The 19,930-nt window shown below is 42.2% G+C and overlaps 1 protein-coding gene across 1 annotated transcript in view; it reads right to left on the minus strand.

Annotated features, from left to right (window-relative positions):
• Positions 1-3,596: 3,596 nt before the first annotated feature.
• The window catches only part of IFFO2 (intermediate filament family orphan 2), a gene marked incomplete at its 5' end in the record, with an annotated part of 37,514 nt that continues 21,180 nt past the window's right edge, over positions 3,597-19,930 (minus strand). Inside the window, 8 exons of the mRNA XM_082493447.1 lie at positions 3,597-4,201; positions 5,016-5,146; positions 5,822-5,911; positions 8,217-8,337; positions 10,613-10,755; positions 12,615-12,755; positions 15,013-15,108; positions 15,398-15,458. Of these exons, the coding sequence (XP_082349573.1) occupies positions 4,096-4,201; positions 5,016-5,146; positions 5,822-5,911; positions 8,217-8,337; positions 10,613-10,755; positions 12,615-12,755; positions 15,013-15,108; positions 15,398-15,458 (889 nt within the window). The 3' untranslated portion in view covers positions 3,597-4,095. The remainder of the gene's footprint in view (positions 4,202-5,015; positions 5,147-5,821; positions 5,912-8,216; positions 8,338-10,612; positions 10,756-12,614; positions 12,756-15,012; positions 15,109-15,397; positions 15,459-19,930) is intronic.

The following is a 19,930-nucleotide window of genomic DNA, read 5'->3' on the forward strand; positions in this document are numbered from 1 at the left end:
GAGCAAAGGGAGGTCCTGACCCTCTCCAGCAGCAGAAGGAAAAAAATAAAACCAAACCAGGGGAAACAGCAATAATTCTGCACTTGCAGAAGAGCTGTGAACCTGTTTTGCTTTCCCCCTCTCCTGCCCCGAGGAAGCGATGGGTGAGCGCTCCACAGCCGTACCTGTGAGATTGTTTCCCTCCTGTCGCGTGAAAGTGCTGGAGAATTTGGAGTCCCATCAGAGCAGAAGATACTTTACAAGGGAATAATCGCATTTGCTAACAGAATCCTGTTTGCACTTTAAAAACCGCTAATAAAAATAGAATATATACTGTGTTTTTTATAAATACATTACACATTTAGCTTAGATGAGATTCATTACATTCCCCCCCAGACACTTTTTTTTTTTTTTTAAAGAATTTTGTTGGTTTTTTTTTTTTCATTGTGTGAACTAATACGACAATTACTAAGTCTTTGAAAAAATGTTGGTACCACATTATTCTTTGGACATTTTTGAACAACATGCATCCACAAAAGCAACTGCCATTGGTTTACTGAAAACATTTTTGTACAAACCCATTTTAGGAATTTTATCTATTATTACACTGCGAACAAGCAAAAAAATTTGCTTCCTTGAACTCCCCTTTTAAAAAATGAGAAACAATGAGGAGGATTTTCTGATTGTAAGTCTAAAAAAGTGTCAATATGACACCGCATTAAGAATAGAAAACAAAAATAAAGTATTTACAGCTTTACAAAGGAAAACGAAAGAGGTCATCAAAATAATTTCCAGCATTGTCACAATTTTTTTTCTGGCCAGCTTTTGATTCTGGTTTCTACAGAGTGGTTATACGCAAACAGAACAGGACCACTGTCAGCTAAATCAGCAGCATCGCTTGAAACTCAACCGAAGACCTCCTAGGGAAGCTGTCAAGGACCAACCCTCTTGACTCCCGAGAGGTCGAACCACCAAGTCCTATACAGCCTAAATGAAAATAAAACCCCAATCCCGAGTAAGAAAACACCTTTTCTTCTTTAAAAATGGATTATATATGGTTATAAGAAACAGACACCAACAACCACGGTAATTTACCGTTACACACGTCACCATCGTACACGTTATTTCTATACCCTCTACTATAGACCCACATCCCTTACACTTTGCCAACAAACGCAGCCCTATTACGGATGCTCCTCATCATTATGGCTATGAGATAAACCATAGCTAGCTTGTTCCCACAGCTCCATTTCTGCTTCCTCACTTGGCTCTCACTGTCAAACTGAGGATATTCTTTCCTGCCCTCAACACACCAGCTATTAGTTTCAAGAACACTCAGCCTTCTTCCTACTAGGACGCTGAGTTTTAAAGAAAACAAAAACCCAAACCAGCAGCTAAGCTGGACGGCCGTTAAAATTGCTCAGTTTCTCCAGTACCGAAGAGCATTTCATAACTGAGGAGAGCTGAACGACAGCCTCGGAGGAGGCTGATTCCCTGTGCAAGTAGATCGCTTAACAACGCCTCCCCCAAAGTCACTAAAGCATTACAGACATTCAGCTTTGGCAGATCCTTTCTCAGCCTCGTGAGAAACTACGTATTAGCAGCTGAAGTTCATATAGGCTCGAAAACCTTAAGAGTACTTTATTGAAAACATGCAGTCCCAGCCCCCTCGAAAAAAATAGCACATCTCTTGCCCCCCCACCACCCACCCACCCCCACCTTGCAGCCCTAGTGAACATGACCTTCACCACTTTGGCCACCTAAGAAATAACAGGAATGAGCACTTTGGAGTAAGGTTTCTTTTCCAGAGAAAAGCTATCTACATCTACGTGATGAAACAGGCTTTGAAAAAGCCCCTAACCCACACCACAGGAACCAAGGGGTTACTAGCTACTCTGTGAATAACGGCACTGAGTATTTCAATCAGTAAGGAAACCACAGGAATACCCTTGGATATATTTTCTCAGACAAAAGCCATCAACTGCGGAGCGTGGGCTCCTGACACCTCCACACCATTGATCCAGATGGACCACTGATACCCGTTCCTGCTCTGAAAAACACAGGGAGCCCATTTGATTCACGTGGCCTAAAAGCAGCATCACGTCCAAGCAGGAGACGGATGTGAACAGCGAGGGAACTCCAGGGCAGCAACGCAGGAAACTTGAGTTGAGAGGACATTACCGTACCCGCAGTTATGGCGGGAGCAGGAGCCCTCTGAGGTCCTGCCCCTCTGCACGGCTGCGCACGGTGGAGAGGTATTTCTGCCCAGGAACGTGCCCTTCGCCGAGACACTGCTGCTTTTTGAAAGAAAGCAACGCTGGCTGTACACTTACAGTGCAGCACTGCTGATTTCAGATCAATACTCGAGAGAGGTTTTGAAAACAATACTCAGGAAGCTAAAAAGATTGGCCAGCTTACCTCTACCTAACACTGAGGGGTGCTTAAATCGGGAATTTCCCTGTCCAGTCCTCGCACTGCTGTTACATAGCAGTTTCTAAGCTTCCTGGCAGGAAAAAAACAACACATTTGGTATTTACCCCAAGTCTTGCAACTGCTAGTTAGCTACACAGTTACCTTTAGGCAGTACTAACTACACTGTCAATCTTGGTCTAAAAAACAACAAAAAAATTATTGGCTGAGGTTTATACCCTGTTTTTACCTGGCTGAGGTGCTACAATTCCCATTAATAACCATGAACAGCTTGATGATGCCAGAGTTTCCTCAAAGACCACCAAGTGAGCTGACTTTTGACGCTGCTTTCTCCTGTGTAAAAATACAGAAAGATTGACAAAGCCTCGGTCTTCTCACTTTCTCACAGAGAAAGCACATGGCTCTTCTTCCCTAATTCTAGGGCAGCAGTAAGTTGGGATTCATTTTACTATGCCCTAAAAAGGATTACAGTATTTTCCAATGTTCAGCTTTTCCCAAGAACAGTGGTCTGGAACTCTCCCAGTGTCGCGTCTCAACCCTACATCTATACCACCGCACGTCAGTTTATCCCGATGCTTCAACTATCCCACTCTAAACATCATGAAAGCAGCATAAAATGGAGTTATCTCCCTGTCAGCAAATTAAAATCTGCAAATGCTATGGTTTTAAAAAAAAAACAGCCAACAAACAAACAAAAAAACACGACACCAACCCTGAAAAAAGAAAACACAAACCAACAGGAACAGAGGGGCTGATTCCCCTCTTAATCCAATCACTGGGAAACAAAGGCATTGTAATACCACATTCCTCCTCAAAAGAAGCTGTACAGAGAACTAACATGTGCAAATGTGTTTTTAGCTTTCCTTTCCCCAAGAGATAACTGTAGCCCGGCAGGGACCAAACATTCCACATAAATAAGGCGAGCTTTTTTTTTTTTTTTTTTTTTTTTTGCATAGTAGTTTATCAGTGATAGTCCCACCCCACGGAACTCTCCTTTGTCCCCCTGCTTTGCCACCCAGCTGAGACCTGCCGCTTCAGATTCTGGAGTCCAGCAGAAAGCTTGTACACATCTCAAAGGCTCCTTCACCCAACAAAGATGGAATGAAGAAATTCCATTTAATATTGTATAACTGCTTAAGCCTAAAAGCTGTCTCTAAACCTGCTATTATTTTTAAATGTTTACAGTTCAATTTGGAGGCGTTCTTTTTTTGTGCCAGACATTGGTAATTGTACCATAATTGTCTTGGGTTCGCTTCTCATTTTGCCAGCGTTCCTTTTGCCAATCAGCGCAGCAGTTCAATAAAACCATAAGCTTATTTTAATACCCAGAGCCTTTGCAGCACCATTCTCTGCTGCTACCAGATTATATTTTTTTTTAATAATATTTTTTTATAAAAACACCTGCTATTAATATTCCACTGGAGCTCAAAGTGGCTCAGCTTGGGGCAAAGGCACAATTAAAACATCATGTTTTCTTACAGGACTCTGCATTTATGATTTGTATAACAATAGAAATTTACAGCACCAATCCTTGGGTGGGGTGGGGATGCGTGTAGGAATGAGTCCTTAGAAACCCTGTGCAAGGGCTGACAAGTCTTTTTTTTTTTTTTTTCTTCCCCCCATCAGTGTATCGTTTTTTAATCTTTTCTTGTATCTTCCCTTTCACTGGAATGCTCCAACTACGTATCAGCTGACCATGGGCTCCACATCCGTCTCTCTGTCCAACTCATCCTGAATTTCATCTGTGTTTCCTGAGTCACTGCTGGCTACAGAACTGGGAGATGGAGAATTTCTGGGGGAAAATTCAGAGAAAGGTTTAGACAAAAAATTAAACAACACTGACAGAAGAAAAAAAAAAGAGAAACCTTTAAAGAAAATGGTTCCTTTCACTTCCCAAAATAATTTAAAATATCCTTTATTAACATTAAACTTTGGGTTTACAGTAAATATCAGCAGTAAACTTCAGCATCCCATGTGCTACCACCCTGCCGTCTCCTACACAAGCCGAAAGGCTGCCCCGGGTTTACGGATGGGGAAATGGAAACTAACTCCAATGAACATCTTACAGACATTCCTCATCCATGATACAGACAGTCTTGAAAACTCAGAAAAAGTTTCTCTTTTTATTTTTTTTAAGCAGGATGTGCACTGGGGGTGACCAAGAGACAAGAGAAAAATCCCTAGCAGTATATAAATGGGTTCTTAACACACGAGAAGACTAAAAATTAGGTTCTTCATACAAGACCATAGCCCAGATGTAATTTGGGGGTGGGTTCGTTTCAAGAGTTCTAGGTCTGTGGCACTAAGACTAAGCATCTGTCCCAGTTAGAAAAGAGGTAAATCCATGTATACTGCCAGTCCCACTGATGACATCCCTGTTTTTACCAACATGTGTCGAATCCTGAGATGTGTTACTGTGTGTAGGAACTTATACACTGTTACAGGGTTCCTTTTAAGCGTGATATACAACCCTGAACACAACAGGATTATCTAAAGGACAAAGCTTTAGGACAAAACGATACTATTGCCTTTAAAACAACTTGGCAGGAAACAAGAGCAAATTAAGTTCTTGAAGCACCCCAGGCAGAATGGTAATATCTTATTACCTGTCAGCCGAGCCTTTGATAAGCCTCCGACAGGTTTCCATTTGTACATCCAGGCCCCTTTTCATACTACACATTTCCATATATTCATGAAGGTGGCGATTCATGTCACTCTTGGCCGTGGCCAATTCCAGCTGTAAGAAATAAGAGAAAATAATCAGCCTAAGGTGAGTTGCTGGCAGCTTCTCCCAGCCTCTCTCAATTTTCCATACTGGTGGGGATGCTAAAGCTGCCCAGAGCCAATCCAAAACACCCGCACGATATACCCTCAGTGCTGTGTACTGCCAATGAATTCATCAGCTTATGAAGTGTATTTTAATCAGAGCTCAACACTGGTTTTAAACAGCCCTCAAGTTTTGTTTTTTTTTTTTGTTTTTTTTTTTTTTTTCCTGCTGCTTGGCATCTTGTTTGTCAACACGCAGTAATTAATGAAAGCATATTCTAGACAGGGCAAAGACTTTGAGAAGATACAGCTGTTGTGTCTGGCAACCTCCGAGGCCACACATTTCCCCGTGTGAGGGTGGATATACAAGACAAATAGGCGGGGGGGAAAGAATAACAGTGCATTTTTATTCTCTTTGTTCTGAAGGTTCTCTCTCCACCAGCTACAGATTTATGCTTACTCAATAACAGTGCTGTATAGAGAATGGTATTCAGACAAAATCACAAGGGTATGTCAAAGGAAAACGCCTTTGCATTCTTAGATATATAGACATTCCACCTTTCCTTTGTGGGTATACTGGAGCAGAACACTGCACATATTTTTGTCCATTAGAAACAATTTATATCGCCACAAACAACTTCCTTACCTCTATCTGCCCTATTGTTTCTTGGTATTCCTTGTCTCTCGTTTTAAAGAAAGACTCTGTTTCGTGGATCAAGTTTCCCAGATTTTCTTCCTGAGGGGCGGAAAGGAGGACACAAAGAATTAGCAAGAAACTAACAAGGAATTCAGTAGCAAAACAAAGATTTTCTTATTTAACCTCACTCAGAAATGCAGGTTGCTACGCTCTTTCATACAAAGATTTATTTTTTCTTTATATTTTTACACAGATGAGTAATATTCTGTTTCTTTAAACTGGTGTACCAGGAAACACGACCATGGCTTCGTCCACACAAGATAAAGTCTCTGATCGAGGAACCTACAGACCAAGGGTCCAGCAATTAAACAGATACCTGATGCATGCCAAAGAACAAACCCCATGGATTTTCCTGAACTTTTCACCATCTGATCATGCTTAGATAGATTGTAATCGCTTTCCAGCCATGAAACAATTCTTCCTTGCATTGACCACACCACTGCTTACGGCTTTGCACTGGAATTCTCATTTTCCAATTCCATATTATTACTCTGTAGTCCTTTCAGTCTCCACCACCTCCCATGTACGCTCTGCATGCATTGTTTCCTATTGCAATTCCTCACTTAACTGCTAGATAAAGCGAGCTCACTCCAGCACACTACCAATGAAAATGTCACACCTAAGAACACATGCTGTCCGGAAGGAAACATCCTGCTGGACAACAGCTCCCGTATCATCATTGCTTTGGATTATCACTACAGTAGTCCGGGCTACAAAACATACAGCACTATTTTATGCTGTCAAAGAGACTAAAACAATGTCGTTGTTCTCTCTTTCATGTTTTTACCTCCTTCCCTTTTCCAGTAAAAAAAAATATTGTCAATTTAATGCAACTGCACCGATGAGCATTAATTACATTTCCAGCCTTTGGCCACATCTGTGGCAGCTTTATCAGGATCATACCTGGTATCAGCGTCGGACTAACCAGCCTACAGTTACAAGAATCATTCCACTTATCCTTTTATATGCAGAAGCGCTTTAAGGAGGAAGGTCATAAAAGAAGGTGGCTAGGGCACCGCGTAAGAACTTGAAAGGAATAAAGCCAGTGGAAGGAAGATTCAGGCATGTAAAGCACTATGTTAAAGACCAGGCACAGACGGAGCAGTCTTTATTCTGAATCTCCATCTACAAGACAAATCTACCCTTTCCTTGTATAATTTTCATTTAGAAGGATTTAAGCTTCTTAAAACCTTTAGAGTTTTCGCACGGAAGGTCTGAGTTCGGCAATATTCCTCTGATAGCTGCGCTTATACATGCACACATGGGTATATATGCAAATAAATCTCTCACTAATTCCAACACATGGCTACACATTATCGCTCTGCCACTCTCCCTGCTCAAAAGACGACACGTAGCTAAGTACGCTGCTTTCTGCAGCCCTAGCACTTCTGAGTAATCTCCGCAGTTTCAGAGTATGCCAGATGATACACAAATGGGAAGATGTAAATTAACACACCCCTGGCAGTCAACACAAGACAATATTCAGGAGACTGCTGCCTCAGCACCTTCACACTACAGCGATGATGGAAGCAGGCAGGATTATTTCTTACCTACTGCTGTCGTGCTACTCAGTAATGAAATAATAGCATCACGTTTAAGACTACCCGCACAAAGCCAGACTGTGCCATTTCATTCTCTCTTTAGGCCTGTTTAAAGAGGCTCAGGAGTCACCGACTGAGGCAGCACGCAGCCATTAGCTTCCTTCGCCTGGGATCTTAAGGATTACGAGCAAGCTGTTTATTATCCAGCAATGCCAGGAGATTCCTATTGACTGGGAAGACGGGAGCACAAGACTCATGGGTTCAGAAGATCCCTGGGGCCTTACACAGTCCTGCAACCACAGCTTCTTTGTTTGTGAGGGGCCGGATGTACTTTAACATCTTCTATTGACCAGCCGGAGTCTATTTTTCTCGCCACTAGAATAACTGTGCAATGCCATCCCCCACACTGTGCGTACTGTTTTGACAATTAAAGTGTGAATGATAATCTACAGAGAAAGTGAGATGTTGCGTGGAAGATACAGGACTTTAGATAAACAACTGCTTAGGGTGACAGATTGTGGGATGCTCTTATAACAGCTCGATGCATTGGATCTTTTGACACTCGCTTGATACTTTTAAATGCTCGGTTTGAAGGAGCAGAAGAAACGGAGTTTGGCAAATAAACTGATTGCACAGACTGAAAAGCAACCACAGAGAGAAAGCACTAAGAGGATTTTAAAATCAAAGCAAGTTTGCGTGGCAAACTAGATCACCAGTCAAATATCCAAAGGCTCAAATGGCTGAAAGAGCAGCTGAGGGATACAGTTTCTGCAGAGAATAGTTTGAGAAAATAATAAACTCACCTCTCCTTGGAGGTCAATTGAAGGATTGCAGTTTGTGAAGTCTTCCCAAAGAAGCAACGTTTCCTCATTCTCCTCCCACGTTAAACTATCACAGTCGTCATCAAAATCGAACGTCTCACGACTGTTAAGATAACAGAAAAAGCATTAGTGAAAACTACTCCAGCCTCACTCCCTCAGTCCTTCAGTTAATATTCTAGAAAAAAAAAAAGGGGCTGTGGGAACTGAATGAAGGAGACAATGCAGCAGCTGAAAATCCTCACAGCTTTTCCAAACAAGCTTCACCACTGTCCCAGTCCCTCGCTCCTGGGCTCTTTGCCACCCCAAAGCTGAATAAAAGATCCTTGTTAGCGTTTCTGCTTGAAGTACACAGTCCTAGCTCTGTCCTCCAGATGGTGCTGCACATTAGTTTCCCCTGTTTGCAAAACCACAAAAATGTTTTAAACTATTCTTTTTATACATGGGAAAATGAGCCCAAACACAGTCTGAGGAATTTTACAAGAAACAGCCACTAGAAGACTCCCTGCTGATTTTCATGTGGAAGTTCAGCCAACATTTTCCCTGCAGCACTTAAAACCATTATTTTCAAAAGTAACGGCTGTGAAAAAACTGAACCCCAAAACGACCTGCAGGTGAGCGTAAATACTTATTGTTGACTCAAACAACAAAGATACAGCTACAGCCACTTAAGACTGAGAACAAACAGTGGTAAGAGTGGCCTTTAACCCTGTTATTTGGTCAAGCCCTTTTACTACGGTCAGTTGTGCAATAAAGGAAAGTTTCAGAAGGCAGTTGAATCCCTTTTGGTTTGAACAGCAGCAGAGCGAAACACTAGTAGCTGCTTCTTGTCCCTGGTAAGGAGGCCTGACAAAAATCTGAAATTGCTCCCAGCAGCAGTCCGCTAATTTCAGACTGATGCATTTTTGTTACTTTAGTTCACTTCCTTTTAAGCAGATAACATCTCAGTCCGGAAGCTGAGTCCAATACTATCTTCAGGAGGGGAAAGAGCTTGGCAAAAGAGACAGGCCATTTGTCCCTACTCAGCATGACTTTAAAAAATAATTCAAGCTTAAGTTCATTACAGATAAATGGCAAGTTGCTCTGTTTCTGTTAATAAGCTATTCAACTATTTGTAGCTATTATTTTCTACTTCACAAAGCCCCAATACAGATATTCTTAGAAAGGTACCATCTCCAATACGCCACGAATGCTGTTCTAAATCAACTCAATTTGAATGTATCAATAAGATTCCTACAACACTTTGTGTCACATGTAATAGGACCAGGAGATAAGAATTTCATTAGCAGCACCAATAAAAAAAAAAGGTTATCACAGGACAGGTTTAAGAGCAAAACTAAAAACTAAATGCATTACCAACCTAGTAGCTAAAGTTTAGCCTCTTGCTTTTCTCAAAAATCTACACACTATCTGCTGTCACACTGAATTCCAGCAGTGGAGAAGTAAAAAAATCTGTATTTATTATATTGAATATTAATAGGGGCCTAAAGACATCTAAAAAAAAGAGGAGTTACCTACAACTTTTGCAAAAAACATGCCCTCCTATACATGAAATTCCGGAGGAAAGAAAGAGATACACACCCTGAAAACAGAACTTTTGGCAACAGCTGACAACAGCAGAAGAGCTAGTGCTCCTTAGAGAATTTCTTGTGTACTCCTACATATTAAATACTGCCCTACATTGTGTGGGAAAGCACTGGGAATTCTTCCCTCTGCCGTCACTGCAGAAGTTGGCAGAAGACACCCATATTCAAATGCTAGGAACGCGGTGCTTGCTGGGGTCTCCTTTGGTAAAAGGGCAGAGACCTTTCAAAACCTCACCAGCCTGTGGTCACCTCCATCATTTCTAGAACAGGAGAAGAGACCAGCAGGGCACATCACCAACCGGCTTCCTGAACTGCTCTGGGCAGCACCACAGTACCAGAGTCTCTTCTCAGCTTCCACAAGGTTCCTAACGCTGCCGAATTCTATCCAGCCTAAGCAGCAGCTAGGTTCTTCCCAAATTTCCAATATTCAGCCAAGCATACAGAACAAACTCAGGTTTGGCTTTTTTTTTTTTTTTTTTTGCATGTTTCTCCTTTTGATACTGATGGAAGTTAAAAGAGCATATAAACACCTAGTTTTACTACTATATTTTTAATATTCTTTACAGTTCCCTCTACTTAAGGGAGGAACAAACCCCAGTTTCTATTAATTTTATTTGAACTTGCAGAAAACCTTTGAGTTACACCATCCTGGCAGCTCAGGTTCAACTCATAGTAAGAAGTGGGTGGGAAAATATTATACTTCTGAAAGCATATAGAAATAACTCAATACTTGAGTTCTGGGATTAAGTCTGCATTTCAGGATAAGTTTTCCCCATGTTGTCCCATGATACTCACAGCTGATTAAACATACGCTTCATTTCATCCGTGATGTTCAAAGAACAGCTGACCTCATCGTCAGAGAACCTGCCATTGTCTCCATCCTGTTCAGAGAGGTCATCATCAGATGTGAGCTTGCGTTCTTTCTTCTTGGAAGCCACCTTAATTGGAGAGAAGAGCAGTAACTAGAAGGTTCAACTGAGGTGCTGTGCCATGAGGGGCAGAAATAAAGAAGGAGAGCCATTAAGTTTGAGCGGATATAACTGTTCGTCAGTTCTCAGGCAATTCAGGGATTGCTCGTATTCAAGACAGGAATTGCATCTGTTAATGAGTGGTGAACACAGAGCACGAGGAAGCAGTTCAGAACGGCGAAGAGCAAAGCAAGCTGCAGGCTGCCAGCGCTCTACAGATGTTCGTCTGCTCACTGACACCAGTCTATGATCTACCAGAGAACATGCAGAGGTTAGAATGATAGAGGGTAAAAGCAGAAGCTGGCAGGAGTGCCCAGGCAGCAGGCTTGAGACCGATGACAGAACTCTCCCTCTCCTGCCACCACCACAGGCTGGTGCTCCCAGCGTTGAACCGCCGTGAAAGAGCAGCGGGGAAACCTTTCCAGATAGCCTTTATTTCAGGGTCATTCCCACCCCATCAGCGGAGGCAGACTGCTAGACTTCGGGCTGACAGAAGGAGGGTTAACTGAACCACGACAATGCCTGGACAACCTCAAAGAAATTAAGTTCATAGATGTGCGGAGAACTCAAGGGATACCCCCGCAAAGGGTCCAGAGGATCACTTTTTCACGTGAGGACCGTGAACATGAAATACATTCACCCATGGTGCCGCAGAGTCACAAATACCCAGTCCGCTCCCAACCTACTGTAGTTTTTTTCCTCTACTTGGCATATAAGCCATCCCTTATTGGTCTTGTTCTCCATGCTGATCATTTTAACCACTGCATGCTCGACCAGAAGTACGCTTTGCAGTTACCTTTGAGCAGAAGGACATAGCAATTCTGCTCAAAGACAAGAAGGAACAACCAGTTACCTTTGAGCAGAAAGACATAGCAATTCTGCTGAAAGACAAGAAGGAACAACCAGCAAAATGCAATGGCTCAACATGCTGGAAAAATAACTGTCTCCAATAAGGAGACTTGAATCTTTTGGGGTACATAGGAAAAAAGTAAAAAAAAAAATTAAAAAAATTAAACATTTAGGCAACTTCACCATAGCCAGAAAGCACAACCAGTAGAGACCACAAGGATCTTTTACAGTGGTTTTGTACAGCATTTAGCACACTATATAGCATCACTATACAGAGAAAAGCATCAGACTTATTGAAAGACTGCACAAGACACATTTAGATCAGAGTAGAAGGAAGCTGGGTTAATCGCAATTGAAACTGCAGTTATGACAGAAGCCCAACTGCATTGGAGTTCCAGGTTTGCTCCACGCAGAGCTGTAGCTGCTTGCTTTTGGAGCAAATTAAATGACTTTCCTACTAGCACCAAGGAGCCACAATAGCTCAAGGAAAGCAACTGGAGTTTCTAGTCTCACAAAGCAGCCATAGCTCACCACCACAGAAGCGTTATTTCTGGCCACGGAGCTCGAGCCAGAAATAAGAACATTGAGATGACAGTTCTACAAGCTTAAAACTTCTCACTTGTGAAGGGAACAAATGTGAGGAAGCTATTTACACAAACCTAGACCCTGTAACGCTTTTTTTTCCCCTGCGTTTATTGTAGAGTAGCATCAGACTAACAGCACGTCTTAAAAGTCATCCTGAGACTTCTTTTTTAAAACTCTCTAAATTTTGTGCTCTTAGTACAAAGAAACTCTCTAAATTTTTGTGCTTTTAGCTTCTGCAGAAGAGAGCTACACTTCAAGACGGAGAAAGAAGAAAATATGTCCACACAGAGAAATTTCAAGAAAAGGCAAATGACCTGGACCATGCTCCTCAACACTGCTCCCTCCTGTCCCCTCACTTCTTGCCCTACCCTATGGAAAATTCATGGCCTAATCACCTGGAATATCTTGGAAACGTCTTCAGAGTTGCGCTGCTGCGCTACATCACACAGCTTGGCTGTGATATCGATTCGCCGACAGATGTCCATGTCCACCTTCATGGCCTTTTCTTGAATCTTTGTGTCCAGGTCTGTCATGGGCTGCAGGAAGGACAGCAGTGATTATCTTCTATTATTATACAGTTCAGGAAAGAAGAGATACCCCACAGTATCTCTCTAACCCCAGGGCATACCATTCTTAAACAATATTACATCTTGTTCTCCGGGAAAGGCAGTACACGCACAAGCTAAACAGACTAGACAGCTCACAATTAACATTCATATCCAATTCTAATAAAATTTCAACTCAGAGTGATTTGCTACCGAAAAACCTATACCCACCCCAAAACAACCGCTAGACGTGGCAACAGTAATCTTTTAAGGGTCAATAAAGCCTTAAAAATGGAGGAGAAAAACCCTGTTGAGCATGTGCAGAACAGAATGAAATCTAAAACCTGGTGAGTATGCAACACTTCCCCCCTCTTTCAGACAGAAAAGCTGTGCCTGCTTTTAAGAGAATCCAGGCTACACAGCAACCTCATACATACCACGAAAACATAAAATCAAGACCAGATCTAAAAAGACCCGTGACAGCTTGTAACACAGAAAATACTCCTCATTGGCATTAACCTGGCTTCCAGCCTAGCAAAAATTCTACATGAAAAATATTGCTTCACTCTGGGCAGTAATTATAAACATAATTTGTTAGAGATACTCCAACTCAGACAGTACAGCTGTCTCGTTAGGAAGAAACATTGTTCTACAAAAAGCATATTTTTCCAGCCTAAATGAGACTTACTCTGTTAGAAAGTACCACTTTCTATGGCTAGGCAACGCTTCCACTTTGACCGGAAAAGCAGAACAACTCTTTGCAGAGCTTTCTTAAATACCAAATTCCTTTTCCAAGGAGAAAGCTTTGGGTTTTTTCTGTTTGTTTGATTGAGGGGTTGTTTTGGTTTGTTTTGTTTTCCTTTTTTTTTTTTTTTGTTTTTTTTTTTTTTTTTTTAAATAAGACATAATTCTTCTCCAGCCCTTGTCAACCACCTTTGGATAAGTTAGAGATTTTTGTTTTGCAAACACACCCAGAAAAAGAAATCTCTAAACACTGACACACTCTAAACACAATCTTATCAATGGAAAAGGTACCGGCGATTCTTATCCACAGGAAAGCAAGAATCCCGTGCCAACATTTTGCATTTCTCTGCTCTAAATATTTACCCGGTGGGATTCAAAACAAGCATTCCCACTGCTTTCCTTCGGCTCTCTTCTCCCTTGCAGAGTTTGCAAAGCCCAAAGCACACGTGCTCTCAGGTTGAGGAGGATGTTTGCCTTCATCGCCACCCTTTTTGTACGCACTGAGCGACATCGCTTCCCCAGCGAGAGTCACCACAGCGATGGAGCCCTAACAAGTTTCTCCCTTTCACACTGCCTCTGTTCTCAATTAAACACCAAACGAAGAGACAGCTAATTGCCAAATTTCACATGAACAGATCTAGTGGCCCCAACAGAATGTATTTGACACCAGGGAGCAGGTTCTGCAAGCTTATATAAAGACAGAAGGAAGCAGTTCTACGCCAAATTACAGAATAAATAAGCATAATAGGACGTATTCATTAGACAACTGGCATCAGCACTACTTCAGCCTCACAGAGAAAGGCACCTTACTTAACATTCACCTGGCTTATCCTTCAAGATACCTGCATGAGTACATGCTCTCAGTACGTCTAAACGTCAGGCAAAATTCTCCAGTCAAAATCAAAAAGATCCCCCACTGAAGGAAAATCAGTATCTAATGAGACATGAGAACTTCCCGAAAAAACAGGTCTTTTCTGAAAAAAAAAAAAAAGAAAAAAATGCCGAAGCAGCACTGGACACAAAGCCAGACACCTGAACCAGTGATACTGGGCTAATCTCTTCAGAGCTTTCACAAAGGGAGTTGGGAAACCCGTATAGCACGTTCCTTTTTGAATATGGCTTTCTTGCGTGATTCAGAGCAAAATTGTTAGCAGTACACGGTGCTGCACCCTTCGCTCTAACCTGCGAGTTCTCCAACCATTTTTTTCCCCGGCTGCAGATGTGAATGCCGGCACTGCCAGCTGCGGAGAACGGGGAGGGAGGGAGGGAGGGAAGAGTCCGGGTTATGGGCTAAGCGGCAAGTTAATGCATCTCTACACAGACCAGACGGGAAGCAGGGGGAAGGGTGATCTGTCTGATGCATTAGGTCATAAAGGCAGCCATAATGCTAACTACAAAGCAGCACTCACTAAGACCATAACCTTTTTATGAATGAAGCCATTTGCATGACACACACATTTCACAAAGGCAGTGGGAGTCGGCCACTCTGCGCTCCAGTACTTACATCACTCATCAGACCCTTAAAGACCACAAGTTCTGCTTTCAGTCTCTCAATCTTTTCATTTAACTCCTCCTGGAGAGCTTCCGCTTCCTGCGCCTCCTGCGAGAGAAAGCACACAAAGAAAGGAAGAGGTGACAAAGGTTTCCTCACTTCCCCCGAGCAGGGCCGGCGGGGCACCTCACCACCCCGCGTTTCACTCGGTCAGAAACTTCAGCACCTTCCCGCTTCAACTTCCAAACACTAACACTATTCTCTAGCAAACGGCAACGCAATCAGCTGCTCCAGCTAGAAGGGAGGGTTTTAATTAAGCAAATTCAAGTAACTGCTAGCATAATGAAAGCTAGCGGAGAAAGCCCATACCTTTCAATACGTACTACTCCAAACTTACCTCTCGCAAGGTTTCTACCATAGATTCCAGGCTCATTCTTCTCGTCAGTTCCTCTTCCCATCTGAAAGACAAGATTTGCAGGCAAAGTGTTAACTATGGAGAAAAGTCTTTTTTTTTTTTCCCCCCCAAAAAATCACAAGTCTTCTGATAGCTGTGGGATGATGACAGTTATTTGAAATGTAAAGCAGATGGTCCCCTCGCTTGTACACCCCCAAAGCAGTAACATTAAGTCTATAAGAGAATAAAAGCTACATCCACTTCTATTGGGATCAGTACTCCTCCTGCTCTCCTATGCAATATTTCATTGCAAATAAGGTGGGAAATCTTCAGTGAAAATAAAAAGAAAAAAAAAAATCACTTGAAGGTAAGTTATCTAGATCAGCAGTCTTACTATTTATCTGTTCGGTCCAATTAATTCATATGCTTATGGGCCTTCTATATCAAAATCCTCAATCGTCTACATACCCCAGTCATTTCTCTGCACTACAACTGCAAGCAGAGCACTCAGGGAAGCATCCTTGAATGCAGGGTATGCACAGGCACTGCTGCTGCAGTACCGGAAGGGTAGAAGAAGGGGAATTACAGTTACAAACTGTATAATTAAACCTCGCGCTACAAGCATCGTTATGTTTGAGTTCATTAGTGGATTACGTGTAAAAATATCCGGCGGTTGTTCTTTTTAAGCACCAAAACCCTTTAAAGATCAAAACACAGTGTTTGATAATACTAACTCGAACGTTAAGGTTCTCGAAAACGTGACGATACACGTTCGTACACGTGGATATGGTCTCAGTTTGGGAGAGCGAGGGAGAAAGCAGCACGTGTGCTGCTCTCTTTGAATGGGCAGTAGTGCCACACAAGACTTGCCCAGTCTATTGTAACAACAGGAATCACACCCCTGGAAAAGAAACTTCGGATACCACATAATTAAAAACAATCCTGTGAACGTAATCCCTGAGTACCACCACGATAATTTCTGTTGCCACTTCAACACTTTTTATAGTTTAGCTGAAAATGGCAAACCATGGGCCCAGAAATCTATTAAATCAAAGCAGTCTTGAAAATACACGGTTAAATCTGCCAAAACGCATCGTTTCATCCTATTTTCAAATCCACAAAGAGATCTGGTGATGGCTAGATTGCGGGATATTCCCATGGAGGCAGCCGATTCGATGCATACATAATCACGACGCTACTCAATACACCTCTGCATGCAAAGTGCAAACTGAATCCCGCCTGAAATGGAAGCCAGGGCGGACCGTTTCAGCAGGAAAGGACGCAGGAGGCACAGTGCTACTGCAGTTTGCTGTCTTCAGGCGCGATCAGAGGCACCTGAACGGGTTACGTCTTAATGCAGCGGCAGCAGCGCCGATGAGCGCAGTGCCAAGATGACACGCTGGCTACAGCCCCTCTTTCCTGCTATTGTGCTGCAGGAACAGCCAACACAACGGCGTGCGAATTCTCTATTGTACAGCTGAAGTTTGATTTATGCAGGAAGACTTGTGCATCTTTTTACCCGCAATGATTGCCTGCCAAGCAGGGTAAAATATTTAGGCTGAAATTTGCATTTGTCATCAAATGTTTTAGCTTGTATTTCCATATCCTATTTGGTTTTTTGACTACTAGTTCCATGTATATTTCTACAAAAACAGTAACTTTGTTTCTCAGATTTTAACATTAAAGTCAAGAAGGTGAAATTAATTAAAGCAGTCAATTATATTCACAATCTGTAAGGTGGTCTCCTTCTGTTACAGAGGGAGCGTTGCATGGCTTTAATCATTCCTCCCGGTCTTTCTGCCAGCAGGCTGTCATTTATGGATGGAAGTCAAGCAGACATTGCAAAAATTGATACGCTGCTTCTCAAGGTTTTAGCTGTTGGAATGAGGAACGCTGGCTGCATTCAGGTTATCCTGCTGTATTATTTGCATCCCCATAGTGCCCTGTGCCTTCTGCAAGAAAGATGTATTTTTGGAAAAATGTATAAGCATATTTTTACTGTCGATGCCAAAAGCTAGCAAAAATTATTAGCATTCTTCCCCAGCAGTTCAGCCATTCTGGGCAGCTGCCAGAATTACACATCTCCAAGTCTGCTCAGACTAACCTTCCTCATCCTGCAGAAATTCCAGTAGTTCCATTTCTTCTCTTTGTGCCAGTTAAAGTGCATTTTGCCAAACAGATTTACAGCCCTAATTCCCTTCCGTCAAACTCGAGACGGTGTCTTCAAGAGAAGAGGAAAAGGATGCCTGCTGTTACACACATACACACCCTCCCCACAATTTCTGTGGTTCTCTTAGTTATAGGAACAATAAAACAATCAGGTAGTTTTTAACCAACAAGATCATGCCTAACAGAAGGAAATTTACACTGGGCTGATAATAAGGGTCCCACTAACCATTAATATCACATTCCTAACCTCAGAGCACATTTCTCCCACCCACTACCAAGCTGATTAACCTCATTTAACAGCTAAAAATGCCAATCTTACTTTCTCTTCGCACTTAAACCTCAGGAGACTACTTGCAGCAAAGAGAGGAAGGAGAGGGATGGGAAGGTAGAGGATGACAATGGAGCAGAGGATTAATTCTCCGTTTAAACTTCCAAGGAAGTGAGACAATAGAAAGATTGCTCATTCATACGATCATCCTGCATTTGCTGTAACACACAGGACTTTAAAAGAGACCTTGGCAGCTGCGCTACTACACACTCCAACAAACGCCGCAGCGAGGAGTCAGCATGCCACCGAGAAGATGCTAACTATGGTTCTGATGTCTTTAATATTCAATGTGCTCTAAATGATTCTCCCAGTAATCAATATTTTTCTCTCCAGTTACCGTCTAAAAGCAGAAGGCAGTAATTCTTAGTCTTAATCGCAGCAGGCTGTGGATGCCCTCTGCTTCTTCGCAAACAGAAGCGGTGACGCCGCTTGCACGTGCGGAATAAAGAGCCGATGAAGGGACCAAAGCCTGGTGCTCCCTTCATCTCCAGGGAGAGGGAAACACCACCCGATTAACCCCCTCCACAGCATAAGCGGAGCAGACAGGTAACTCCTTTGCTGGGTAACCACAGGAGAAGCAGCGGCAGAACGACGAGGAATGTAATACCCGAAAGGGAAATGGCTGGACACACTACAGGCTGGAAAAACAGCAGTCTTCGCATATTTGCTGCAGGATATTATCTAGCCAGCTGCTCCTGCTGCTCTCAAATACACTTAAATCTTGGCTCAGATAGACCCATTGCTATGATTTCCAGCTGTATCCAAAAAAAATATAAATAAATAAATAAATCTTTTTTCTGACCCAGAAAGGCAAATGTTGCCATCTAAATCTACCAGACTTCAGGGCTTCTTATTATTTCAGTTATTTCTTAAAAAAAAAAAAAAACAAAAACAAACAAACAAACAAAAAAAAAACACAACAACAATATGAATTTCAAATCTAACCAAGCTTTCTTCCTTCTTTTCCACCTTCTAAGGATGTTTTAGTTCCAACCACCACCTACCCACCCACCTCCCAAATAAAGGGCTAGTCTAAATTTTAGAAGCTATGGATCTATTTCCCTTTTACCAGATGTGACACATTACATTCCAGCGGCATTCAGTCACTGCAGCTTCAGGCCCCAAACTACTTCTGCAGTCACGTCTTACGTAGCTTAGAGCAGAACAAAGGATGCTGGCCGTCTTTAACGGGAATAGCTACATTACAAGGATATTAGACAAACAAAACACATGAATAGTCAGCTAGGATTAACATTGCTCAAAGCGCTGTTCTTGTAAAGCTGAGTCACACCGCAAACTTGTGTGTTTCCTTTGAAATTGGAAGAGTAGCTACCAGTTCACCGATACTAACATCTTCTCCTACACCCAAGAAAGCCCATGGAGACATCTCAAGAACTGGATAACATGCCTTAAAAGCTTCTCGAAGTTTTCAAGCCTTAATGTTCACGAAATTAAACTGAGCAGTCTATGTTGACACAACAAGCTTCAAACCACCTTCCCACTCCCTCAATACCTGTGTCAAGGAACACAAACATCTTCCTTTCTTCTCTCCCAGCACCATCAAGGCAAGTTTGGGAATACAGACAGGAATTGCCCATTGGGGCAGATTCACAAAGCCTCTTTAGAACAGAAAGTTAGTTTTAGAGAAGTTTGCCTTCCCAAAAATTGCTCAGCAATTTTCTTTTAAAACGCCAGGATTTTTAGATGAGAGTACGGTATTACTTAGACAACAAACAACATGCTTACAAAATATGTCTGATATAAACCTACTGGTTTAAATACGGTTTTGCTCAAGGCAGAAAGGCGCAAGTAGACCAGTTGATAGTTAATGATGCCTGATGGTATCAGCTGCACCCTTTCTTTCATTAGAAATATCCCTCCATCAAGGAAGCAAATATTCCTCCAATAATATTTAATGACAATACATTTTTTTTTCCATTAAGAAACACTCTTTAAGAAGACAAGATCCTTCTTCCTGGTGGTTTTATACCATCAAACAGGAATAGAACAACAGAAAACATTTACAGTGGTCTAAGTTT

Source organism: Vanellus vanellus (genome assembly GCF_965231255.1).
Source record: "Vanellus vanellus genome assembly, chromosome: 20".
Classification (NCBI taxonomy): domain Eukaryota; kingdom Metazoa; phylum Chordata; class Aves; order Charadriiformes; family Charadriidae; genus Vanellus; species Vanellus vanellus.